We start from the raw sequence: 15,426 nt of genomic DNA, 5'->3' as shown, positions 1-15,426 counted from the left end.
AGATCTTGAGTTTGAAGTCGTCAACCCACCACATACTGGCCATCTCTTATAACGACCCATTGGGCAGCCACTGATGATGAAAAGCCGCGAAATCTGATGAGGACGTAGAGATGAACGGACATGAGAGGGGACGATAATAAAATGGAAGGACGACAAAAAGACCGGGGAAGAGGGAACGAAGGAGGGATAAATTCCAACTGGTGCTTTGCTCGGACCATATGACTGAGACCAGCCCCTAGGCTTTCGCCCATCCAACCGTGCGTGTCAGCGTCATAATCGCCTCTCAGGACTCAATGCACTTCACATGAACAACGGCCTCTAAAAATCAGCGACCAACAGACAAGAAACCGCTCGCAACTGATATCGGAGACGGCCGCAGTCGCATAGCACAACTGGCTTCTCTCCATCTTGTCCCTTTAGGTATATAACGAGAGCTGGCTTCCAACAAAAATAGGTAAGCAAGCCCCAGGTTCAACCGGCAGCTGACTTCCCGTTTCAGTGTGTTCAGTTACCCGGACCGAAACCCGGGCATTTCTTCCCGGGTTTCACAGAAGGGGAAAGAAAGAAGGGAGCAAGTAACCGTCTTTGTCGGGTTTCTCTTGATACATCAAGTGCACGTCACTCCTCCACCGCCCAGCCCGTTGTGGCGGCGGCAGGATGTGGAGGACAAAACCTGGGTCGACATATCCCCAGACGCCTTTCCCCTCTAAACTGGTCCCAGCTCTATGCGGCTGCATGGCTAGAAAACAGGATTGGCTCAACTCCATTACAGGAAGTAGTCCGGGGTCCCTACAAGGTCCAGTTAATAATGTTTGAATCGTGACCAAAAGTAGAGGAGGGACTTACTCCTTGAAACCATGGGCTCACCGGCTCTTGGGCACGGGTCAAACTGCAAGCTGCGGAGCTGGTTAGCGCCGTCGATCAGACCACGCAACTGGTAAGCACATACAAGGTGTATTTCAAATGTTCGTCGATCTCCATTATCGCCGCCTGATTACCGCATCTGTAGCAATAGTTGGGAGCTACTGTGGTGTCAGCAAAAGAAGGTAGCAGTTGAGCGTCGTTTGCAACCCACCGGAGAAGATCGTGACCACATTACGGTCCTGCGACCAGTTGTATCCCTCCATCACGAGCTGATGTGCCCGAGCAATCAGCGTCAGGCCGTTGTTGTGGTTGAATGCCTCTGATATGTCCTGGCCGAACGTGTACCCCGCACCGCGGGGCGAGATGCCCCAGCCGCACCGGTCGTCGGGGTCAGACCACAAGAGGTCGCACATGGGACCTTCATGCGGCACCTCCTGGATCCGGTCCAAGGCTCGGATGTTGTCGAGCGTGTCGATGCTCGGCGAGAGACCGCCGTGCAGGCAGAATATCTGGTTGTCGATGAGGGCGGTGAGGGGGAGATAGTCAAATAGGTCGGTGAAGTACTTCCACACATTGGCATTGCCGTACTTGCGCAGGCACTCGTCGTAGAAGCCGTAGACCTGTGTGATCTGGCGGGACTCGTGGTTGCCGCGCAGGATAGTGATGCGCTGCGGGTATCGGATTTTAAGCGCCACAAGCAGGGTGACCGTCTCGACCGAGTAGTACCCCCGATCGACGTAATCCCCTGTGCAATACCCAAGCGTCAGAACATCAAGCTCGCGTCGACACTATCGGTTGGGAACAATCTGCCGGCCGCGCCATACCCATGAAGAGATAGTTGGTGTCCGGGTTGGGCCCGCCAATCTTGAATAACTCCATCAAATCGTGGAACTGGCCGTGAATGTCGCCGCAGACGGTCACGGGGCATTTCTGGAAGAATTAGTCTCTGACCAGGAGACGTCTCGATGGTGTCGCGAATAGCAGGGCAGACATACGACGGGTTGTACGTTGGACTCTTCTTGCAGGACCTCGCGTGCCTGGCGATGGGGACAATTAGCACGCATGGCAGAATACAACGCGCATAAAGACTTAAGCTTTCTCGCCCGATGGCATCGGAAAGTAGGTAGGTGTCCAGGCAAGGGAGCAGGGAGACATGTCGGCAGTGATACCAGGCGGGCGGGGAGGGGTAGAGGCGGCTCGAGAACCCAACGACGAACCTTATCGCACAGTCTCTGGACATCTGACTCGGCGAGCTGCTTGCACTGCATCAAGCTCTCGATCCAGCCATCGAGAGTCGGGATCGTGGCGGGCTCAAGGTTGGACGAGGTCAGCTCTGTGGGCACGCGCCCGACGTCCTCCATGTTTGTATCCATTCTGGCAATTGGTGGTATCGCTGGTTCGGCGCAGGGTAGGTGGGGTCGTGATACGCGATGGTATGGTTGAGCTCGGATTGCAATCGGCGCGTCTGACGGCGATGTGGTTGCGAGGAATAGAAGCAATGACGTTTGTGTCCACTGGCACGTTCGTGGTTGCACACCGGCGCAGCGCGGGTCCAGTTGTCTAGGGGGTCAAAATTGGGCAGGTGGGCAAGTGGGCAGCGGCTGAGCAGGGGCAGCCGTGCAGCAGAGTTGGTACTTTTGGACGTTTGAGCCTGTTGGATAGTTAAAGGCAGACGTCACAGTTGAGGTGGCTTTTAAAAGAAACACCAAACTTGACTCGACAAGATTTCGACTGGCGCTGCTGTCACTAAAAGCCGATATGAAGGTAAGGCAACAATCTGGAATGGTCGAATGTGATGAGAGGGGTCGCAGAAGGTCCGTTGTTTTGCGAGAACGGGGGCTACTTCCGTGTGAGAGGATGGCCGGTTGATGCCGCCAAGAGTGCCCCACTGTCTACCAAATACGGTGTGGTAAGCGAGACTTGGCGAGAGCTCCTCCGAAGGATCATCATGGATCGAGCTCAGGGGAATTCATCCCAGTTTTCCTACATCACAACCTGAAGGGTATTGAATGCATGTAAAACCCGGAAGGTAAGCTTATGTCTACTCCGTATACTATAGTAGTCACTCGATGTCAATAACAACCTTCGAAAAATGCCGTTGCTGCTCTAGATACTCATAAGCCTCCTTAAGCTCCTCAAATGAGAAAATCCGGTCATCGAACGATGGTTTGATCCCCTTCTCATCAATGATCGCATTCATCTCCCTGAATTGCTCTCGCGTACCTAACAAGAACCCCCTCGTCGTGCAGAGATACGTCAGTCCGTCCATGATAGATGGTACCTGCGCATCCTCCGGTGCACCGAGCAATCCCGTCAGCGCAACAAGGCCATCTGTTGTCACTGCTTTCAGTGACTGGGATACGGTCGACGGCCCGCCGACGTCGACGACGATATCGACTCCCCGGTTATTCGGGGTGAGGGACTTCGCAACCTCGCCCCAGTTTGGGGTTGTCCTGTAGTTTATGATGTGGTGCGCCCCCAGTGTGGAGAGCTTCTCGGCCTTGGGATTTGAGCTCGTGGTGGCGATCACGGTTGCGCCGGCTGCAAGAGCAAACTATCCCACCCGTCAGTATGCCCACCCCAGCCACGTTCCATTCGAAGCCCATGCAAACGAGCAACAGGACATACCTGCAAAGCAGCAACACTCACGCCCCCGCTCCCCTGCACAAGGACATACTTCCCCTCCAGCGCCTTCCCAGCGTCCCTTACCCTCGCCCTAGCAAGCCCAGGCCCGAACAGCGCATTCCAGGCCGTCAGCCCCGAGCATGTCAGCGTCGCCGCCTCCCGAAACGATAGCGTATTTGGCATCTTCACCAGGGAGCTCTCATGGAAAACAGCATATTTCCGCAGTGCCCCATGAGCGCCGTGTCCCAGACCCGCAGCAATATCCGCAAAGGTAGCCGGGGCGTTGTCGTCTTGATGGACAGTCAGATGCGTGACAACCTTATCGCCAGGCTTGAGACCCTTCACAGACGAGCCAACCTGCAAGACTTCGCCTGCGCCGTCGGATGAGGGAACTATGGGGGTTGCTAGGGAGAGGCCGAACTTCCCCTGTTGACACAACTCGTTAGGCATCTCCCTGAGTCCCGGAAGGACAAATCATTAGTTGATGGAAAAGAGACGTACCCTCGCAATGGCCAGCTCCCGGTAATTCAGCGACGCGGCGAGGAGGCGCACGAGGACATCACCTGGTTCGAGCAGCGGGAGCCGAAATTCGGAGACGTATTCGAGTGACGAGGGGCCACTCTGCCCTGTCAAGACCCAGGCAGGGGTCGCGGATATCGTGGAGGACATGGACATGGGTATTCCGCTGCTGGTATTACGTGAAGGGGACTCTCGATGCGAAACTTAGAAGTTCTTCGCTCTCCAGGATGGCCTTGAGCGTGTATTCGCGGCTGTAAGGCTTCTTGGGAGATGTGGGGTGTCGGCTATTCGGAAAGGACGAAAGAGAAACAACCGGCAGTGAGAAGTGCAAACCGAGACAAGACGGATGGGAGCAACAAGGCGGGAGGGCAATAAATGGGTGAGATACAGCTCAGATCATTTATAAGCCGTGGGCGTCGACGTTCGACACTGACCGTTCTGGGTGGAGCTGGATTGAAGAACACGAGTCATAGAGGCGCCACTTGTTCCAAGTTTCTGGAATACCTGAAAAGGGAGGCACGAAGAGGTGATCGTTGGGTTGCTGAACATTCAGAAGACCGGCCAAGACTTGAAGAGACAATCTCAGATTCAGGAATACGTCCCACGGCACTGTCGAGCAGGTGCCTTGTAGTCGAACTGCCTGTTTGAGCATTACGCATGGGCATAAGACTAAAATGTTTGCTTTCATGTCCAGCAATTGGCAGCAAACATCAGAATCAATCGGATGCCAGAGAGGTAATCAGCTGAATATCCGGTGTCCCCGCAAGTTAAACGTCCGGACTCGAGGGACTTGCCAGCCTAAACAAACTCAATTTGCTATCTTCTATCAACGATAGGAGAATCGGTCCCATTCAATGTTGAGGGCGCCAACAGTTGACACCCGACTGGTCCTCTATACCCTGATGCAGCCCCCGGTATTGCGAACGGCCGGGGTGAGAGGTGAGGCGTCTTCAGGACGCCTCTTGGTGTTGGCGGTTTGAGGCTGTCGGTCTGGAACAGCGAAAACAGAGACCAGCAAAATATTCTGTTACTGATAAGATAGAAACATGTTTGCGATCCGCCTTATAGGGTTTGAAACTACCTTCTTCTGCTAGATCACGTCGAACCCCTCGTCCAAGCACGCCTAAAACCCAGAAAATGCCCCTGTTCAAGCAGCCGGTGCTCCGACAATCCCCAACCCCGATGGCGCAGTCGGCGACACCTCCGCCGCCTTCTGACCAACCAAATTGCGGAAATCCAGACCAACCTCCGAAAGCATACTGGCATGCTCCCTAGCCGTGTCCATGCACCGCGTCCAAGCCTCGCTCCCTTCCCGCTCGCCGCTCAGCTGCCGGGCGAGAATGGCGTTGAAGGCATCCACCTCCTCCTTGGCCCACTTGACACAGGCGCTCATCATGGGCGGCGGGAAGCAGGCCTGGAAGCAGCTGACCGTGTTGCGGATGATGGTGAAGTAGACGAAAGAGATCTCCCAGATGTATTGGTCCAGGTTGCCCTGGAAAATGCATTGCCTGCGCTTTTTGTTAGCCCCGTAAACTTCAGAAGTAACGGCCGGTGTTGGTAATACGTGCCTCGACCGCTTCTGGATCGTCTGACTGCGCGCCTCCAGATACGCCTCGCGCGCCCGGTCCTCAAACCCTAGTCGAGTCAACCAGGACACGTTCTGATTCGTCTTCCGTTGCTGATTGTGTGTGCTGACGAGTTCCCGGACGACCAGTGCCGCCAGCTTTGCCCGCCTCTCATCAACCTTGAACGAGATGAAATCCTGGGCGATGACATTATTCCTCAAGCCATACGCCAGGCTCTTGAGTTTCTCAATCAGGACAACGGCCGGCTCGATCTGCTGGAGGGCGATGTGTATGTCCAGCTCGTCCATCTGGCTCTCGACCCAGCGGAGGTTCTGCTGTTTGCCGTCCACCTCAATCAACATGTCCTTGATGTCAGACAATGTCTCAAGGAGCTCGGTTTTCTGCAGCAGGCCGGGGTCCCGTGAGGCAAAGTAGTTGATAGTTTCCTTGGCCTTGTTGGTGGCCTCTCGTTCCGACTGCAGATTCCTCCGCAGCTCCTCAACTCGCTTGCGGATGTTGAGAATGAGGGCCGCCTTTTCTGGGTCCTCGGGCTTCTCGGTCCGGTAGATGAACGACTCGTTCTGGCCGCCACCCCTGACCATGATGGCATCGGCGAGCTTGTTCCTCCCGCTTGATGACTCGCTGGAGCCAGCCATGTCCACCACCTCGACGTCCAGGAGATGCCAGCAGCGGTCGGCCACAAGCTTCGTCATGGGGGCGCGGCTATCGGCGGCGGCCTGTCCATCCGTCTTCCGCTTCTTCCGCGAGGCGATCAGGAGGTGGTCGTTCAACAAGAAGATCTGCATCGCTCTTCTTGAACGGTAGGTGGCGTTGTCGAGCTCAACCCACGGTCCAGCATTCTGCACGACATGGCGTCCCGGGGTGTTTGGGAGGAACTTTTGCGAACCCTCGACATTCTTGTACAGGGCTTGCATCTGGGAACTCCAGAGCGCGGTCCTATCGGCCACGGAGCTTCGCTTGTCCCTCCTGCTCAGCCCCGTGCCTATTTGGCCATTGAATCCCGTGTCTTCCGCGCTGTTGGTAGCCGATCGTAGCGCGGTCGTGTTGGCCTTGAGCTCTGCCATGAGGTTCCTGAGCGTGCGCATCTCACTCTTGAGCTTCTCGGCCTCCTTGCTGATCTTGATGAACTGAGTGCGGTTTTGGTAGACACTCTGCTGGAGGTCGGTCGAAGCTCGGCTCTTGAGCTTCCGTAGAGCGGTCTCGTAGTCGCGGATTTCATCCTCGGTCGCCTCGCTGAGAATCTCGGCAACATATTGCTCAGGGACTAAATTGGGATCTCGAAGCGCTCCCACATCCACTTGGAGCCCCGGGCGTCCTCCGCCCGCACTTTCACTTCGTCCTGATCTTGACGCGGGCGGCCGGCGATCCTGAGCCTGGTCTTGCGAGTACTGATCTAGGCTCGGAAGCGAGGGCATCGGGTTTGTTGTTGGGTCGAAATCGGCCGGGACGTTGTTGAAGCGCGTGGAATATCGCCGCTTGACAAGATCTGAGGTCTGACCATGATAGTCGTCAGCCACACGTCAGTGGCACTAGATGGACGAACAAGCACTCACCTTGGCACTACGTTGCGGCGGGGGACGAGGGCGCGGGCGAGGAACATCCTCTGCGACTGGCCGCCCAGACGGTTCCCGAGTTCCGACATCCTGCTGCAAAATAGGCCCAGAGATCTTGAGGGCTGGTCGGCCCTTCCGTTTCCCCCCGCTCCGCAACGAGATCTTGGACCGTTCCTCGGACATGGTGAGCAAGTATATTGCGCAGCATGCAGTCTGGCAGCCGTTGAAGAGAGGTGAGATCCCTGGTAAAAGAAAAACAAATGAGGGACGAGTCAACTCCTAATCGCAGATGAACCACAGGGGTGTTAAATGTCCAGGGTCTGTCGCACTGAGCTGGCGATATGTGGTTGGCAATGTGCGACGACTTCCATCTGGTTTCGACTTTCAAGGATCAGGTCATGTACTGTAAATCGGTGGGGAAAAAAACTCCAGCTCCACCTCAGTTGGAACCGTATCTGACCGTCAGGTATTTCTGCAGAGTACCGATGTGTAACCGTTCGACTGAAGGCCCGTAAGGGTTAGGGTCCTCCGCAACCCAAGGCACCCAACCTTTCCACGCATCCAGCCATCCACGACCTTGCAACTAACTGTCTGCCACCGCCACCAATCATCACTTGACCCCCAATGTCGTTCAGCTGCACGAGAACCGAGCCTTGCCGACAGCGACGGTGTCAAGTCCATCATTGACAATGGAATACGCTCAAGCTGCAAGCGACGTCGCATGCGGCTAGTCCATTCCAGGGACTGGAAGGCCTTTTACGAGGTATACACAGTACAATATCTGTCAGGTTGCCCCGGCACCCATGATGCCGAGATCCGGCAATCCAGCGCAAACATCGGGCCTTCAATGTCCTGCTGTGATATCGCAGCTCCCAGCCCAAACCCATCATCGTGCGGTTAATACCTACCGCCAGGAAGTCAGCTCACTTTATACGTTATTTGAAGGCCGCTTGACAGCAAAATGAGCAGCTCCTTGAGCGAGTTCTCAAACAATTTGGCCTCGGGCCTGGGCCCCTTGCTCGCCCTGTTTTGCGGAGAAAATGACCATTTAGTGCCTCAGCGAGTGCACCACCACCGAGGACTACATCATCGTCGCAACAGCGCCCATCGGCATCATCACGGCCCTGGTCTCCGCCATCAGAATATGCGGAGGCGCCTACCTGCGCGCCTTCGTTGGCCGAGCCCAAGAGGGAGCCGCCGCCACCGAGGCGGAGCAGTGCACCTCCAAGGGCCGTGATGTCTGCGAGCTGTTTACCAGGGGCGGCATCACCCGCTCGCTGGGGAAGCCGTCAATTCTCGAGCTTGTGCATCTGCAGCCTGCTCCAGTATCTTCTTCAGCCTCGGCAGTTGACCACTTGCGCCGGGCTGATCATCCGGTGTTCTCACCGGTGCACTCTGCCCGGCTTAAAGAACTTGCATATTTACCGCAAGTATCTGAAGAGACACGGTGACGGCAGATGGTCCAAGAGGACCGGAGATACCAGAATCAGGCAGCGCAAAGGCCTGGGAAACTGGCTGAACAGGGTCCAGTCCCACCTGAAGGACCCCGAGGGAGACGCTCTGCTAAAGGCCGAGGAGAATGGGCCGACACGGGGAGATTGACATCAAAGCTGAAAACGGGCAAACAGCACTCTCATTATGTGCACGGAGAGGGGACACGGCAGGTGTCAAGTAACTCTTGAGCCTCGGAAAAGGGCTTGTAGACCCTTATACGCAGGACGCTACTCGGACAACACCGCTGTCTTGGGCTTTGAAAGAATATCCTAGGGATGACCCTCGATTCTTTCCCGTGCCGGGTTGGTGGGACGGAGCAAAAAGATATGATGAGGTACCGGAGGCACTTCGCGATGCGGAGTTCTTTAGCGAAGAACTTCGGGCTGCTGACAGCGCAGGGAGAACGCCTTTCAGCCTGGCGGCAATCACTGGCTCAGTAAACTTGACGAGGAGGGTCCGGGAGATCTTCAGATTCTGCGACCTTGACCATCAGGTTGACTCCGACAATCGGACGCCGCTCTCGCTTGCGGCGGATCTGGGACACGCCGAAGTGGTTAAGCTTCTGCTCTCTATGGACGGCTGCAGGCCCAATATGCCAGATCTAACCCAATATGCCGGGTCTGCGAGGGCAAACGGCACTCCACCTGGCCGCCTCTTGTTTTTGCTGGCAAGGCAGCGGTCAAAGCGCTTTTGGGAAACCCCAAAGCAACCCAAACTCACGAAACTTGGAGGGCCGGACACCGCTGCTGCTCGCTGTTCAACAAGCACGCAGGGAGTCTGTGAAGGCACTTCTGAAGCGAAAGGACGTCAAAGGGACAATCGCAGACGGTTTTGGACGCACTCCCCTCTCGCACGCAGCCGAGGGCCGTTCCAGGAAGACGATTGCATTGTTGATCGAACGCTGCTCGCGCGGAGGACCTGAACGCCGAAGACCATAAAGGCTGGACGCCGCTCTGCTGGGCGATCCAGAGCGGCCGCTGCCCGTTGATTGATCTCTTGGTCAGAGACGAGCGTGTTCGGTTTCCGCATCCGGCGACCGAGGACTGGGACAGACAGAGATTGTTCGACATTGCTTCAGAGAAAACACGCGAGTTCATGAGGAACCTCGGAATCTGAAGGATGTGGGGGTACGACGAAGGAAACCAGCACTGGGACAAGGTCGAAACCCCCGAAATTGCACCGCACGAGGCCGTTTCCGAGTACTTTTTTGAGATTGACATTGACGGCGACGAGTATGATCCCCTACTATGAGGAGTCCGACGCGTGCACGGAGCGGGATGGGCAGTCTGAGGGGTCGATTGGTACAGGAACCGAGGAACAGAACTCGGAAACGGGCGAAATGGACGGTCCGAGGTGGGAGGCGGTCACGCACTTTGATGATGTAGAGGTGGTGGAGAAATTTGCAATATGGGGAACCCGCGCTGAAGGGACCCAGAAGAGGAGAGCGGCGAAACAGTAGAGGCCAGAGCTTATCATCCAACCAGGTCAGAACGGTGGCGAGATTGGCGTTGGGAAGCCATAGGACGCGCCGTCTTGAACTCTCTCATACCGCCGGGGGGATCCACAGCCGCTGCTGTGCGGGACAACGCCGAGCAATGGTATAAGCTGTCCATGCCGCCTGAACACGCCTAGTCCAACGCAGAAACTCGGATGAGAGAAGACCTGTGGTATAAAAAACACCGTATTGAGGCCATCAGACAGAGTCCCGTATCTGAGAACATGACCTCACCCTTCAATAACATCATCCGGTCGATACTCTATGTTGACTCTCTCTTCCCTTCGCCAGAAGCTGAGCTATATCTTCAGTGAAGAACTTTATGACCTACAGAACAACTACTTAGAACTACGGCAAGTTGTAAGCTTTAACACGGAGTGGTAAGGTACTCTAAGACAGCCGTGATTTGGTGTGATGGGAAACTTGTAAGTTAGGTAAAACTTAAGATCTTACGGAAACACTGGCCCGAAAATGCTGCGCCGTGGGGGCGTGGGGTTCAGGCAACAATGGGTGGAGTGGGCACAAGAGCCCAATGACCTGGACTCCACCAACGTTGACATCGCAAGACAACCAACAATACAAAGGCCTACGCAATTCATCGGATCTGAAGGCGCAAGCATGGCCGTCGGGGTCATCAACAGTCGGCATGCTGCCGACGAAGAGGCCCGGGCCGAGGTCGACGTCCTCAACTCGCGGCTCGAGAAGACGACGCAGTTGACGAAAAAGATCCAGGCATGTCTCGGCAGGCTCGAGGCCACGGGCAAGAGTGTGCGCGACGTCGCAGGACCCCTCAATGGCGAGACAAAGAAGCTGCAGATACTCGGCAACAGTAGGTGGCCTGCTGTATCGGCTTTGTCAGTCACTGAGACGCCCGAAGTTGACCAATTCATCGACCAGACATCGACTCTGTCCTCGCAGCTATTGAACGACTCCGCCAACCGGCCGACAGCAAGAACGATGAGGAGCAGATCATACGGATGGGCCCGGACAAAGCTGGCCTGCCAAACTACCTGGCTTCGATCAAGCGCCTGAACAAGGCTCTCAGCGACATGAAGGCGTCCAACCTCCGCTCAACACAACAGACGGTTGCCGAGCTCCAACGACTAGTAAAGCTCGGCAACACGCAGCTCGAGAACTCGTTCGACAAGCTATTGCGTAACGAAACACCACGAGCGCTGGAACCACTGCATTTTATCACGAAAAGCAAGCCATTTCCCGTTCTCTCGCAAGACAAGTTTGCCAGGCTGGGCCTGATGAACTCGTTTGTTGCCGGGGTGCATCAGCAGAGCGGCGGATCAGGAGCACCCCAGGAGTCGCCAATTGCAAAGATCTACATCGAAATACGGTCACAATACCTCTCGTCCGCCTTAGTAAACCTGGCGACTGCCAGCACCAGCACAGCGAAGAAGAAGAACGCCGACGCCGTCTACCGGTCCGGAACGAACGGGATAGGGACGTATGCCCAGGCGATGGAAGGCCTGTTTATCGCCGAGTACGAAAATATCTGCAACATCTTCACAAGAGAAGACTGGGGTCCGGTCTTCGAGGCGACATGCCAGCCGTCGCTGGTGGAACTGGGAAGGACCCTGCGGGAGTTGAACGGGCATATCAAGGCGCACATGAACACCGACTGTTACTTGGCCTACGAGATTGTCGAGATTATTTCGGAGCTCTCCAACAACTTGGAACGAAGGACAGGCGAGCTCAAGAATCCCCTCGCGGCGTCACTAAAGCCGGTTCGCGAGACTGCCAAGTCTTCGCTGCCGGAGCTCCTCGAGGAAACCAAGAGGCGTGTCAACAGCCTACAAACGCTCCCAATGGACGGCGCACCGGTACCCATCGTGTCTGAGACGATGCAACGGCTCCAGACGATGGTCGAGTTCCTGCGGCCAATTTCGAGCATCATGATCTCACTCGGCGACGGTGGCTGGAAATCTACCGCCGCATCACGGAACGGCACAAGCGACGCCATCCCCAGCCTCGCCTCCTTCGACATCGGCGCCGATGGCAGAGAAATCTTTGCCCACTACTGCACCGATACCATCGAGGCCCTCCTGCTGGCCCTCGACGCCCGCGCGCGCCTCCTCCTCCACAAGAAACCCATCATGGGCGTCTTCCTCGCCAACAGCGTGGCCATCATCGAGCGCATGATCCAAACCTCCGACCTCGCCGGTCTGCTCGAAGGCCGCGGCCTCAGCGTGCTCGAAACGTGGCGCAAGAAGGCCACCAGCCTCTACACAGAAACCGCCAAGGACGTGAGCGTGCATCTGTTCGACGTGATCCACACCAGCCGGGGCGTCGGCGGCGGCGGGGGGCGCCCGACCTCTGGGCAAGGCGGCGCCATGGTGGTCGACTCGGCGTCCATCCTCAAGGGCCTGTCGTCCAAGGACAAGGAGAACATCAAGGGCAAGTTTGCCGCCTTCAACGCCAGCTTTGACGACATGGTGCTCCGCCACAAGGGATACAGCATGGAGAGGGAGGTGCGTCAGATGTTTGCCAAGGACATGCAGAACATGATCGAGCCGCTGTATAACCGCTTCTGGGACCGGTACCATGAGGTGGACAAGGGGAAGGGGAAGTATGTCAAGTACGACAAGGCGGCCATTGCGCAGATCTTTTTGACGCTGTATTAGCCGGGGTATCTTTCGTGAGGTTTGGGGGTGGTCAGGGTTGAGGGTGATGGCTGGGAAAAGAGGCAGTGTTGCCTGTCGAGCTCATGATTTGCTATATTTCTGTGATGGCTACCAGTTGTTTGCCTGTCATCTTTCTTTCTCGTTGTCTTGGCTACTGGCTGGTCCTCGATACCAACTTGGGACAGAGGATGATGGCGCCCGGCGTTCTTGCACGGATTGGATGGTGGGGCGATGTGTACAAGTACGTGAACAGGAGCAGCTCAGTCTAAATGAGAGTGACATGACACTTAACAAGCATCGGAACGTGGACCTTGTTCGAGCTCGGCCTGTCGATTTCAACGGCAATGTCTCACTACTACCCAGTTACACCCTCATTTCCTTGCCCTCCATCCCTTTATCTCCGTAGCTACTGCTTGTGTTCGATGAATGTCAAACATGTGGTAATCAACTCTCAGTTCCTGATTATACGGCCAGTTCCTCAAGCTGTACTTGCACATGGATTGAAATAGCACTGGATTTGACACAGAGTTGACTTCAATTCATCTTTCAATAATCACTACTAGACTGAGTGGTTTAATGTCTTGGAACTCCGTATACAAAGCCGAACAGAAGTAGGTATCTAAGGTAGGACAGCCACTAGGGCTCAGGAACTTTCAATGGTATCAACCTCTGCAGTCATTTCCCCCACCCCCATCTACATGATGGCGCAGCCTTTGGGTGTTGTTGATGGTGACGGCTAACGCTGGCCGCATGACGAGGCTTTGAACCAGCGGGAATTGACGGGTAAGACCTATACAGGTCGTCATCCCAACAATGCTTCCCTGTATAGGGATCAGCCACAGAGCTAGCCCCTTCCTTTGGCCATGGCCACCAGCCCTGCAGGGCCGCGTCGTCATAAACGGAGGTGAAGAACTGTCCAGGCATGCTTCGCGTATACCAATCAATAGACGCACCGATCACGCGCGTTCCTGGTATACGCGATTGAGACATGTTCCCTCGATAGGGCCTGTAGCCAGAAACTGGTGACGGCATCAAAAGACCTCGTAGCGACCTCGAGATAGCCGATTCAGCGTGGATTTTCGCCATGAGACTTGTCGACAAGGACCCAGACGCGTGCCCAACGGAAACCCAAGGCTAACCACCGCGAATTCACCGTGAGGTCGAGGAAACCTTCCACCAGCACAAAGTTGTCAGCCAACCAGAAGAAGCCCTCGCGCATCAGACAGGCCACATAGTCGCACCTGACAAAGAGTGATGCAGCCCACGACGCTGTCCGGTACTCCGGGGTGGAGGGGTCGGGTGCCATCAAGATATCCAGGGTTCCCCAACACGAGTCGACCTTTCCGTACTTGGCCATGATGTTGCCGTGTCCAACTTTCGGCGCCGGGAGCTCGGCTTGCTACTTATGGTTGTGGATCTCATCGCTCCTTTTGGCATTGTTCACAGATTTCGAATAGGCGGGTGGGCTTGTCATGCTTTCCCAAACAAGAGGCGGGTCGGCCGTCGCTGTGGTCACCGGTTTGTCTTGCTCACCACCAATGCTGTTTTAACTGCTGGGTTGGATCGGATTGTGTTCGATGAATTGTTATTATCGTGAAGTAGATGCGTCGTGAGGGAAGTTGGCAAGTGAAAATGGAAATGGAAACTGAAAGTGTGATGTTCAAAGAGGGCGGTCTTTACGTCCGTGACATGTTGGTGACGTGCAGCTGAGGTCAGAAACAAACACAAAATCCGACAAACACTCGCACTGTCACGGTGCATATACAGCTTGAATTGAACCTTAGAAAACGCACAAGCGAAGATAAGGTACCTATTGGTCCACCTAGTCATACTCGGCTGCTCCCGCGCCAGGCAAGCGAGTCGAAGCAGAGCGGCGCAAGATATAAGAGCAGTCATTTTACACCGGATCAACACTGCCTTGGCAGATCTGCCGGTCTTTTCCTATCAGATGCGCTAAAAAAAAATCAATTCATGTTTCCTCTCAGTCGTCCTAGGGACGTTGCTTTTGCGGAATTGAAATCTTATATCCTTGATCGAGCACATGATGAAGCTGGAACTGTCTACCGCAATCTGGGAGATGGTGGCGGAACCTGGAACGATTCGAGTTTGAGAATTGATTATGAAAGCCGAAACCGAATTTGCGGATCAAAATCGAGTTTGAGAATCGAAATACCCAGAGATTAAGAATCGAGGCTCTTAAGAATCGACTCTAGAAAAGAGAGGAAGAAGAAAAGAAGGTTAAGTTAACTAACGTTAAAGTAATAAAGTAAAAGGGAAGAATGAATGGTTACGAGAGGAAGAGGAAGCAGAAGGAGGGAAGTAGGAGGATAAGTTAACTAAGAGGAAGATAACGAGAGACTTAGAGAGGAAAGAGAGAGGAAAAATAATACTAGAGTGACTTTCTTCTCTGAGTAATACGTAGAAGAGTAGTTGTCTAGATGAATAACCTCCCTCCCCTTCTCTCTTCCACTTTTCCTTCCTTTTTCTTTTCCTTTCCAACTCCTTTCCCTTCTAGAGCATTGAAGTCTGACCCTCCAGGCCTAGGCTACGTAGGACGTCTTCGATAAGCAATTAACATTGAACTACACCTACCCTATGTGCCTGTATGTTACAGGATAGCTGTGGACAAATAGGGACTTGAGCTAGGTTCCTTTGCC

The 15,426-nt window shown here is 54.9% G+C and overlaps 7 protein-coding genes across 7 annotated transcripts; 3 read left to right on the top strand and 4 right to left on the bottom strand.

Annotated features, from left to right (window-relative positions):
• Positions 1-413: 413 nt before the first annotated feature.
• N657DRAFT_314059 (Metallo-dependent phosphatase) lies at positions 414-2,397 on the bottom strand. The gene is made up of 7 exons (XM_062786757.1): positions 2,082-2,397; positions 1,860-1,901; positions 1,689-1,794; positions 1,076-1,609; positions 950-1,022; positions 847-896; positions 414-789 (listed from the first exon to the last, which is right to left on the bottom strand). The coding sequence occupies exons 1-7, from the start codon at positions 2,235-2,237 to the stop codon at positions 767-769; spliced, it is 984 nt and encodes a 327-aa protein (XP_062650384.1). The 5' UTR covers positions 2,238-2,397; the 3' UTR covers positions 414-766.
• Positions 2,398-2,851: 454 nt separating this feature from the next.
• On the bottom strand, positions 2,852-4,286 carry N657DRAFT_314034 (GroES-like protein). The gene is made up of 4 exons (XM_062786756.1): positions 3,991-4,286; positions 3,493-3,915; positions 3,106-3,418; positions 2,852-3,030 (listed from the first exon to the last, which is right to left on the bottom strand). The coding sequence occupies exons 1-4, from the start codon at positions 4,162-4,164 to the stop codon at positions 2,927-2,929; spliced, it is 1,014 nt and encodes a 337-aa protein (XP_062650383.1). The 5' UTR covers positions 4,165-4,286; the 3' UTR covers positions 2,852-2,926.
• A 522-nt stretch (positions 4,287-4,808) lies between these two features.
• On the bottom strand, positions 4,809-7,553 carry N657DRAFT_643395 (uncharacterized protein). Its single transcript, XM_062792547.1, has 3 exons — positions 7,148-7,553; positions 5,577-7,087; positions 4,809-5,516 (listed from the first exon to the last, which is right to left on the bottom strand). The coding sequence occupies exons 1-3, from the start codon at positions 7,328-7,330 to the stop codon at positions 5,156-5,158; spliced, it is 2,055 nt and encodes a 684-aa protein (XP_062650382.1). The 5' UTR covers positions 7,331-7,553; the 3' UTR covers positions 4,809-5,155.
• A 555-nt stretch (positions 7,554-8,108) lies between these two features.
• On the top strand, positions 8,109-8,749 carry N657DRAFT_632636 (uncharacterized protein; the record flags this gene model as incomplete). The annotated part of the gene is made up of 3 exons (XM_062791153.1): positions 8,109-8,173; positions 8,208-8,472; positions 8,579-8,749. The coding sequence occupies 3 exons, from the start codon at positions 8,109-8,111 to the stop codon at positions 8,747-8,749; spliced, it is 501 nt and encodes a 166-aa protein (XP_062650381.1).
• A 400-nt stretch (positions 8,750-9,149) lies between these two features.
• Positions 9,150-9,579, top strand: N657DRAFT_568986 (ankyrin; the record flags this gene model as incomplete). Its single annotated transcript, XM_062788629.1, has 2 exons — positions 9,150-9,259; positions 9,348-9,579. Coding segments are annotated over 2 exons (342 nt in total), but the record flags the coding sequence as incomplete, so codon positions are not given.
• Positions 9,580-10,881: 1,302 nt separating this feature from the next.
• On the top strand, positions 10,882-12,998 carry N657DRAFT_643394 (uncharacterized protein). The gene has a single exon (XM_062792546.1). It carries the CDS (start codon positions 11,114-11,116, stop codon positions 12,767-12,769), a length of 1,656 nt encoding a protein of 551 aa, XP_062650379.1. The 5' UTR covers positions 10,882-11,113; the 3' UTR covers positions 12,770-12,998.
• Positions 12,999-13,339: 341 nt separating this feature from the next.
• On the bottom strand, positions 13,340-14,088 carry N657DRAFT_313942 (uncharacterized protein). Its single transcript, XM_062786755.1, has one exon. The coding sequence runs from the start codon at positions 13,853-13,855 to the stop codon at positions 13,445-13,447; it is 411 nt and encodes a 136-aa protein (XP_062650378.1). The 5' UTR covers positions 13,856-14,088; the 3' UTR covers positions 13,340-13,444.
• Positions 14,089-15,426: the final 1,338 nt, after the last annotated feature.

Source organism: Parathielavia appendiculata (assembly GCF_033297405.1).
Source record: "Parathielavia appendiculata strain CBS 731.68 unplaced genomic scaffold N657scaffold_3, whole genome shotgun sequence".
Classification (NCBI taxonomy): Eukaryota; Fungi; Ascomycota; class Sordariomycetes; order Sordariales; family Chaetomiaceae; genus Parathielavia; species Parathielavia appendiculata.
The sequence above is the reverse complement of the archived record's forward strand: the minus strand, read 5'-3'. Positions and strand labels throughout refer to the sequence as shown.